Genomic DNA, 9,695 nt, shown 5'->3' with positions numbered 1-9,695 from the left:
AAAGCTAAAAGAAAAAAGGTCTTCAATCTTCCTAAAAGTGTGAACTAAAAGTTCCCATTCTCCCCAAATAAACTGCAGACTTGTTAGTATAACAGTCTTTTCTAATCTGGTCCTAATGTACCTTTTGGGCTCACCTCCTCTGCCGCTCCCCAAAATACACCCCCAGCCTCCAACCCATCTAGACTGCGAGCTCCCTGGGTCCTTCTCAGTTTTTGGTCAGGTTCAGGCTTCCCCTTGACCTTTTGCCTTCCCATATAGACTCTTCCCTATGGGACATTGTACCCTGTCCTGCAAGACTCAGGTCAAACACCAGCCTCCCCAGATCCTTTGCTGGTCTCTGCAGTTGAAAGGAGACAATCTCTCCTTCCTTACTCTAAGAGCCATCAGTTAGTGAGTAAGACTGGCTTGGTGCCTACCACACACATCTGGGGTCGAAGGGTTTATGTCTTACCTCTGCAGCTAGGCTTTACAATCTCGGATCCTATACAGTAGCTACCCAAGCACCCCACCTTGGCTGGCTTTCAAACACGTGTTGAGGCCAGGTACAGGGGCTCATGACTTTAGTCCCAGCACTTTGGGAGGCCGAGGTGAATGATCACCTGAGGTCAGGAGTTCGAGACCAGCCTGGCTAACATGGCAAAACCCCGTCTCTACTAAAAATACAAAAATTAGCTGGGCGTGGTGTTGCACACCTGTAGTCCCAGCTACTGGGGAGACTGAGGCAGGAGGATGGCTTGAACCTGGGAGGTGGAGGTTGCAGAGTTGAACAAGACACTGTCTCAAAAAAAAAGAAGCGGGGGGGGGTGGTTTGAAAAAAATAGGTGTGATGAATGGTTTCTCTGACATCCTTGAACTTTCTCTGATCCTCACTGCAAATCTTAGGACAGTGTTTTGCTCAGAAAGGAAATGCCATCTCATTTGTAAGCTCTTTATAGATACTGATGTGAAACAGAAACCGCGAAGGAGATTCGGATCAAGACTCAGCAGCCGGGCAGACCTACCTCCCACTTGGGGTAATCGTGCGGCTTCAGGGAACCCTTGTGTGTTCCTGGGAGCACAACCAGACAACCATTGTTCCGGTCGATGTGCTCCATTGCCGTCCAGGCACAAACGATGAGATTGCTGGGCCTGAAGGGGAAATAGTGCAGGTCCTGGTGCAGGGGATGACGGGACGTCTTCTTGCCTGAAAAGAAAATCTGCTATTAAAGGATGCTCAAGGCCAGGTGCAGTGGCTCACGCCTGTAACCCCAGCACTTTGGGAGACTGAGGCATATGGATTGCTTGAGCCTGGGAGTTCAAAACTATCCTGAGAAACATAGTGAGACTCCGTTTCTACAGCAAAAAAACAAAAAACAAAAAACTAACTGGGCATGGTGGCATGCACCTGTAGTCGCAGCTACTTGGGAGGCTGAGGTGGGTGTATCACGTGAGCCTGGAGGTCGAGGCTGCAGTAAGCTGTGATTGTATCACTGCGTTATAGCCTGGGTGACAGAGAGCAAGTCCCTGTCTCAAAAATAAAACAAAAAAAGAAAAACAAAAAATGCTCGTCTCAGAATTCTTATCCTTTGCCTGAAAAAACAATGACCTGTCCTCATAAGAACCAAGCAAATGAAATAATGCTAGAGAAAATCAGCCCCGGAGAGATAAACACCAAATTGAAAATCAACACAGTGGCTCCACACCTTCAAGCCCTGCACTCGCTTCTTCTGGGCTGCTGGTAGCTCAGTATGTATGCACACTATTTTCCAGCAAGTGGTACAACATCATCATCTCTGTTATGCTTTATTCGTTTGCCACTCTGGATTGGGCACAGCACCTAGCATGTAGTAAAGTGTTCAAAAACCAGTTGCATTAATTACATTGAAGAGAGTGATATGGAGTCAAGTTTGAAATCCCCTTTGAAGTGGCTGATGTCAAAAAAAGTTCTAGGCTGCATGTGGTGGCTCACACCTGTAATCCCAGCACTTTGGGAGGCTGAGGCAGACAGATCTCTTGAGGTCAGGAGTTTGAGACCAGCCTGGCCAACATGGTAAAACCTCATCTCTACAAAAATACAAAAATTAGCCGGGCAGGGTGGTGCACACCTGTAGTCCCAGCTACTTGGAAGGCTGAGGGCTGAGGCAGGAGAATCGCTTGAACCTGGGAGGCAGAGGTTGCAGTGAGTTAAGATCATGCCACTGCACTCCAGCCTGGGCGACAGAGCGAGACTCTGTCTCAAAAAAAAAAAAAAAAAAAAGCCGGCATGTTTCCTTACACCTGTAATCCCAGCACTTTCGGGGGCTAAGTCAGGTAGATCACCTGAGATCAGGAGTTCAAGACCAGCCTGACCAACATGGTGAAACCCTGTCTCTACTAAAAATACAAAAAAAGTCACCTGGGTGTGATGGCGGGCACCTGTAATCCCAGTTACTCAGGAGGATGAGGCAGGAGAATCGCTTGAACCCCAGAGGTAGAGGTTGCAATGAGCTGAGATCGAGGCACTGCACTCCAGCCTGGGCAACAGAGCAAGTCTCCATCGAAAAAAAAAAAATTATCTAAGAGGTCCTCACTCCCACGACTATAGTCATTCAGTGCCATGTCCATTCAGAGTGCTCATGACCACAATGACATTTTCCCCTGGTTTGCTCCCTGAGCCTGGCTCCCGAACACCTGATCTCTGCAGGGATGGAGACCTGGTAATGCTAAGCCGCCTTCTATCACATAAACCCCTCCTGGTGATCAGAAGGAAGAAGAGGCAGAAAGGATAGGGGACTATCTCATGGCTGATTTCTACTGCAGGCACAGAGGAATTCCCCAGTGTGGTCCACGTGGTCTGCACTAGAATCTCTGGACTTGAACTCCTGGGCTCAAGCCATCCTCCCCACTCAGCCTTCTGAGTAGTTGGGACCGCAGGTGCACATTCACGCCCAGCTTGGGGAAGGTTATTAAAATACAGAAACCTGGGTTATATTTCTGCCAGTGAGGTCTTAGATTCTACATTTTAGCAAGCACAAGACTGGGTGCAGTGGCTCACACCTGTAATCCCAGCACTCTGGGAGGCCAAGGCGGGTGGATCATCTGAAGTCAGGAGTTTGAGACCAGCCTGACCAACATGGCGAAACCCTGTCTCTACTAAAAATACAAAAATTAGCCAGGCTTGGTGGCACGTGCCTGTAATCCCAGCTACTTGGGAGACTGAGGCAGGAGAATCAAGAATCGTTTGAAACTGAGAGGTGGAGGTGGCAGTGAGCCGAGATCACGCCATTGCACTCCAGTCTGGGCAACAAGAGCAAAACTCCATCTCAAAAAAAAAAAAAAAAAAAAAGACAACTATGGTTTGTGACTCATAGTAACAATTTTAATTGTGTTAGTAATAATAATGTCTTCCTATCAGGAATGCAAGAATCCACACTATCACAGCTAAAAAGAGCTGATCAAGCTTAGAGACACTGAATGGCAGGAACCTTTGATATATGAAGAGTTATGTCCGTTAAACTGTATTTTTTGGGGAGCCAGACATCTGAAAATTCAGCAACAGTCCTTCAGTTAATATCTGAAATCATTACCACATTTCACTGTTGTTATAGTGTAAGTTCTTTTAAGACTTACTCATCCAAAGTTTGACAGTTATAGACATGATTATAGTTAGACATCAGCTATTATTTTATTATTTCATTTTGTTTTATTTTATTTATTTTTTAGAGATGGGTTCTCACTGTGTCACCCAGGCTGGAATGCATGCCGTTAGAGGTTCACTGCAGCCTTCAACTCATGGGCTCAAGTGATCCTCCCACTTCAGCCTTCCAATAGCAGGGACTACAAGTGCACACCACCATGCCTGGATATTTTTTAATTCTATTTTTAGAGACAGAGTCTCACTATGTTGCCCAGGCCACTCTCAAACTCCTGGCCTCAGAGATCTTCCTCCCTCAGTCTCCTAAAATGCTGGGATTACAGGCATGAGTTACTGTACCCAGCCAACCGTACACATTTTAATGAAACCATTTTTTTTTTTTTGCTTCTCCCTTACAATTACCAGAATCTGGAGGTTTGTTTATCAACATGGTGTGCATGGCCATGATATTAGGTCCAGTGAAGCACTCCACATATTTCAGAATCTAAGAAAACAAACAAAAACAAACCTTGTGGGAAATCAGAAGTATTAGCAACTGGTACAAAGTGCAGCAGCTATCCACACAAGAACCAAGAAGTCAATAGTTTGAGAACCAAGTGATATTTCACAACTCTGCAAACAAAGCATCAATAACCCAGCCACTGGAAATCATTCTAAATCTGTAATACGGAATTAAATGGGCTTTTTCTGAGCTAGCTGGGAATGAAATCATTTTTTTTCTACAAGAAAGATGGGAGCTTTGACGAGATATCAATACAGATTTCTTGCCAACCCAAGCCGCAGAGGGTTACTCAGTGGGAAGGCAGCTTCCTCTTCCTCGTTGGAGCCTCTGCATATGAAGATTCCCATACAATTTGCAGCTGTCATGAGTAGCCCGGAAGAAAGCAGAACAGTGGCTTGGAGGACATTTGACAATCAGGGACGCTTGGCACTTGACAGCTCATTACTGGGAACCAGGAGGTGACGGGAAACAGAGAAGCAAGAGTGAACAAGCAAAGCAGGTCCCAGGTGTTAGATGAAACATGTTAAACCAGTAATGACATGGGTCCGAGTGGCCGAGGGACACTGCATTATGAAGAAAAGGCTAGCATGGGAACCCATGACAGGGAGAGCTGGTTTAGTCATGGGGCCTGGGAGCTGGGCTGCTGCTGCCTTGTGCACAGAACCCAGCAACGGAGTGGGGAAAAGCAGAAATGGCTCAACACTGAGGTCCAGCGCAGTAGCTCACACCTGTAATTCCAGCACTTTGGGCAGCTGAGGCGGGTGGATCACTTGAGGTCATGAGTTCAAGACCAGCCTGGCCAACATGGTGAAACCGCATCTCTACTAAAAATACAAGAATTCGCCAGGCATGGTGGCGCGTGCCTGTAATCCCAGCTACTTGGGAAGCTGAGACAGGAAGAAATTCACTTGACCCGGGGAGGCGAAGGTTGCAGTGAGTCAAGATCACACCACTGCACTCCAGCCTGAGCAAGCAAGAGTGAGACTCCATCCAAAAAAAAAAAAAAAAAAAAAAAAGCCCAATGAACTCAAAATTTTGATTCCACAAAAAAAAGACTCAAAAAATGAGCCACTTTCCACTGCTTCCTCCACTATTGTGATCTCTGTGTATAGGAATATTGGGCAGCAATTTGATTATGAAACCCTGGAAAAGTTATTAAAACCCTAGGAGTCAGGTACACACTTGCTTTTTATAAAGCCTGGTAGTTTTTGGCGTTCACCGAGGCTGGGATTTTCTAAACCCCAGCCATTCAAGAGCCATCTTCACAACTTCTGACATAACTTGTACTGTTATTTAGCCAATGATCTCCCTACCCTTAGTTAGCTCACTTCTTTTTTTTATTTTTTACTTTCATTTTTATTTTTTTGAGATGGAGTCTTGCTCTGTCGCCTAGGCTGGAGTGCAATGGTGTGATCTCGGCTCACTGCAACCTCCACCTCCCGGGTTTAAGCGATTCTCCTGCCTCAGCCTACCGAGTAGCTGGGATTACAGGCATCCACCACCACACCCAGCTAATTTTTGTATTTTTAGTAGAGACGGGGTTTCACCAAGTTGGTCAGGCTGGTCTCAAACTTCTGACCTTGTGATCTGCCCACCTCAGCATCCCAAAGTGCTGGGATTACAGGCGTGAGCCACTGTGCCCGGCAGTTAGCTCACTTCTTATACTCAATCTTTTTTTTTTTCCTCTTTTTTTCCAATTCAGACAGTAGTCTCGCTATGTTGCCCAGACAGGTCTTGAACTCCTGACCTCAAGTGATTCTCCTGCTTCAAACTCCCAAAGTGTCACTACAACTGGCCTTTTTATTTAATCTTGTCCTAATTAACAACATTCTTGAAATCATGAGTTTGGTAAACTGTTGAGTTTTCTCCAATACACTTAAAAATAAATATCTAAGTATTAAAATAATTTATACCTCCTAAAATCATGGCATAGACCATCAGATATTGGTCCCACTCTTTAGAAATGTAGGAAATTGGCCAGGCTCAGTGGCTCATGCCTGTAATCCCAGCACTTTAGGAAGCCAAGGTGGATGGATCACGAGGTCAGAAGTTCGAGACCAGCGTGAGCAACATGGTGAAACCCCGTCTCTACTAAAAATACAAAAATTAGCCGGGTGTGGTGGCAGGCACCTGTAAACTTAGTTACTTGGGAGGCTGAGGCAGGAGAATCACTCGAACCTGGGAGGCAGAGGTTGCAGTGAGCCGAGATTGCGCAACGGCACTCCAGCATGGGCAACAGAGTGAGACTCTGTCTCCAGGAAAGAAAAGAAAAGAAAACCCACTGATTTTACTCAATTCAACTCCTTTCCATATCCACCTCTAAGAGCAGTGATTCCTGCGCTCAAGCGATCCACCTGCCTCGGCCTCCCAGAGTGCTCGGATTACAGGAGTGAGCCACTGCGCCCGGCCAAATCAGTGGGTTTTACAGGTGGGCATACACGCTGGCAATTAAACAGAAGCAAAGCCAGGGTGGTCTCTGACCTCAGGGAGAGTGCAGTATCTGAAGAGCTCCTTATCTTCCTGGAAATCCTGGACCTTCGTGGTCATCTTCTCACTTGGAGCATATTCCGATTTCGAAATGGTCACATCTCTCATTACTACTAATCCTAATGGTTTCACCTCCTTTCTGCAGATTTTTTCAAACTCATTCCTAGAAAATTTAATTTGCAAATGATGTCGTTACCACTGGCTCCAAGCACCTGCCCTGCCCTCTTCTGTGGAAAGGGTTGCAGACTTGAGGGGTGGTTTCTCTGCACTAAGTCAGCCTCCAGGTTGAGGTCCGGATGGGAATGCCTCCCATTCCAATGAAAAGCAGGAGAAACTGTCAGCCTAGAATCCACTACCAGAATTAAATCATTCCCTAGTTTAGCATACCAGTAGGGAAGTCTTTTTATGATTTGGTTACATTGTAAATAATAATAGCAAACACTTCTGTAACACTTACCATGTGCCCAGCTCTATTCAAAGTGCTTTCCATATATTTCACCTTTAGTCGTAACAACACTAGGACATAAGTACTATTATTATCCCCATTTTACAGATGAGGAAACAGAGGCATGGGATGTGAAGTAAATTGCCCCAGGACACATAATATTAAGTGGCGGAGCTGAGACTGAAGCCCAGGCGTGGTGGCTCCCGACCATAATCCCAGCAACTGAGGAGGGTGAGGCCAGGAGTTCAAGACCAGCCTGGGCAACATAGTGAGACTCCCTGTCTCTAAAAACAAAGAAATAAAAAATTAGCCGGGTATGGTGGTGCACACCTGTGGTCCCAGCTACTCAGGACGCTGAGGCAGGAGGATCACTTGAGCCCAGGAACTTGAGGCTGCAGTAAGCTATGATTGCACCACTGCACTCTAGCCTACACAACAGAGTGAGGCCCTTTCTCAATAACAACAAAAAAAGTCAGTCTGGCACCAGAGCCCGTGCTTCTAAACACCTCCCAACAAACCAACTCCTTAAAAAACATCTGTAAAGGCAGGAGTGAATCCACCTTGTATTCTCATTACATGCACACAATACATACTTTTGTAAAATAACAAATAGTGTTACTGTACCGAAAGCGTTGAATATCGGCATCAGGTACAAGATTTTTGATTACAAGAAACCCATTTTCTTCATAAAATTTTCTCTGTTCCAGTGTTAGAACATTATTATCCAGAGTATACCTAAAGGAGAAAAAGAATCCTAAAATAAGTTAAATTTTTTAATTACTGGCTTGGCACAATGGCTCACACCAGTATTCCTAGCACTTTGGGAGGCTGAGGCAAGTGGATCACTTGAGGTCAGGAGTTTGAGACCAGCCCAGGCAACATGATGAAAACCCGTCTCTACCAAAAAAATACTGGTTGTGCCACTCCACTCCAGCTTGGGTGACAGAGTGAGACCCTGTCTCAAAAAAAAAAAAAAAAAAATTTAAATGACTTCCTAAAAATATGTATCAAGAACCTGAGGCTAGGCATGGGGGCTCACGCCTGTAATCCCAACACTTTGGGAGGCCGAGGCGGGTGGATCGCTTAAGGTCAGGAGTTTGAGACCAGCCTGACCAACATGGTGAAAACCGATCTCTACTAAAAATACAAAGTTTAGCCAGGCATGGTGGTGGGCATCTGTAATCCCAGCTACTCGGGAGGCTGAGGCAGGAAAATTGCTTGAACCTGGGAGGTGGAGGTTGCAATGAGCTGTGATCATGCCACTGCCCTCCAGCCTGGGCGACAGAGCAAGACTCCGTCTCAGAAACAACAACAACAACAACAACAACAACAACAACAAGAACCTAAGAAACGGTTCATGCTCTTCAATCCAGCATTTCTAAGACCAAGGAAATAATCTGAAAACTTAAGCTTTATGTTCAAAATGTTAACTATGGTCACCAAAAAAAGTACTTGAGTGAGCCGGGCACAGTGGCTCATGCCTGCAATCCCAGCTCTTTGGGAGGCTGAGGCAGGTGGATCACCTGAGGTTGGGAGTTCGAGACCAGCCTGACTAACATGATGAAACTCTATCTCTACTAAAAATACAAAAATTAGCGTGCCTGTAATCCCAGCTACTCAGAAGGTCGAGGCAGGAGAATCACTAGAACCCAGAAGGTGGAGATTGCAGTGAGCTGAGATCGCACCAGTGCACTCCAGCCTGGGTGACAGAGCAAGACTCCATCTCAGAAAAAAAAAAAAGTGCATTAGTGGAAGAAAAATTAACTACTGACACTATGTTCACTCAGTGGAATATGACTCAGACATTAAAAATTGAGGCCATATAATAGTATGGACGGCAGGCATGGTGGCTCATGCCTGTAATCCTAGCACTTTGGGAGTCTGAGGCAGGCGGATCACGAGGTCAGGAGATCGAGACCATCCTGGCTAACATGGTGAAACCTGTCTCCACCAAAAATACAAAAAATTAGCCGGGCGTGGTGGCAGGCGCCTATAGTCCAGCTACTGTGGACGCTGAGGAAGGAGAATGGCATTAATCCAGGAGGTGGAGCTTGCAGTGAACCAAGATCGCACCCCTGCACTCCAGCCTGGGCTACAGAGCCAGACTCTGTCTCAAAATAAAATAAAATAAAATAAAATATGAACTATGCTTATTATATAATAAAATATTATTACAATTATGTAAAACCAAGACACTATATGAAAAAAAAAAGCCTGTAAAGAAATATGCCAAAGCAATTTTTAACAGTGATTGCCTTTAGTAATGGAATTAGGGATGATTTTAAAAAATTCCTTCTATTAGGCCGGGCGCAGTGGCTCACGCCTGTAATCCCAGCACTTTGGGAGGCCAAGGCTGGCGGATCACAAGATCAGGAGATCGAGACCACAGTGAAACCCCTTCTCTACTAAAAATACAAAAACTTAGCCGGGCATGGTGGTGGGCGCCTGTAGTCCCAGCTACTCAGGAGGCTGAGGCAGGAGGATGGTGAGAACTCAGGAGGTGGAGCTTGCAGTGAGCCGAGATCGCACCACTCCCCCCCAGCCGGGGCGACAGAGTGAGACTCTGTCTAAAAAAAAAAAAAAAAAATTCTTTCTATTTCTCTGATGTTTCTGTAATGAATACTTTGATTTTCAGATGAGAAACAAAT

At 45.7% G+C, this 9,695-nt stretch overlaps 1 protein-coding gene across 2 annotated transcripts in view; it reads right to left on the bottom strand.

Moving 5' to 3' along the window:
* Positions 1-9,695, bottom strand: part of PHYH (phytanoyl-CoA 2-hydroxylase) — a 26,023-nt gene that overhangs the window by 12,624 nt on the left and 3,704 nt on the right. Inside the window, exons 3-6 of one of the 2 annotated variants that reach the window (XM_017874654.1) lie at positions 7,672-7,782; positions 6,597-6,765; positions 4,016-4,097; positions 1,002-1,183 (exon numbers count right to left, since the gene is read on the bottom strand). In XM_017874654.1, coding sequence (XP_017730143.1) covers positions 1,002-1,183; positions 4,016-4,097; positions 6,597-6,765; positions 7,672-7,782 — 544 coding nt within the window. Of the gene's footprint in view, positions 1-1,001; positions 1,184-4,009; positions 4,098-6,596; positions 6,766-7,671; positions 7,783-9,695 lie in introns of both variants that reach the window. The other variant, XM_017874647.1, reaches the window with a different exon arrangement.

The sequence above is a fragment of the Rhinopithecus bieti genome, unplaced genomic scaffold (genome assembly GCF_001698545.2).
Source record: "Rhinopithecus bieti isolate Rb0 unplaced genomic scaffold, ASM169854v2 scaffold_1012, whole genome shotgun sequence".
NCBI classification, from domain to species: Eukaryota; Metazoa; Chordata; class Mammalia; order Primates; family Cercopithecidae; genus Rhinopithecus; species Rhinopithecus bieti.
Note: the sequence above shows the minus strand (reverse complement) of the source record. Positions and strands in the feature narration are given on the sequence as shown.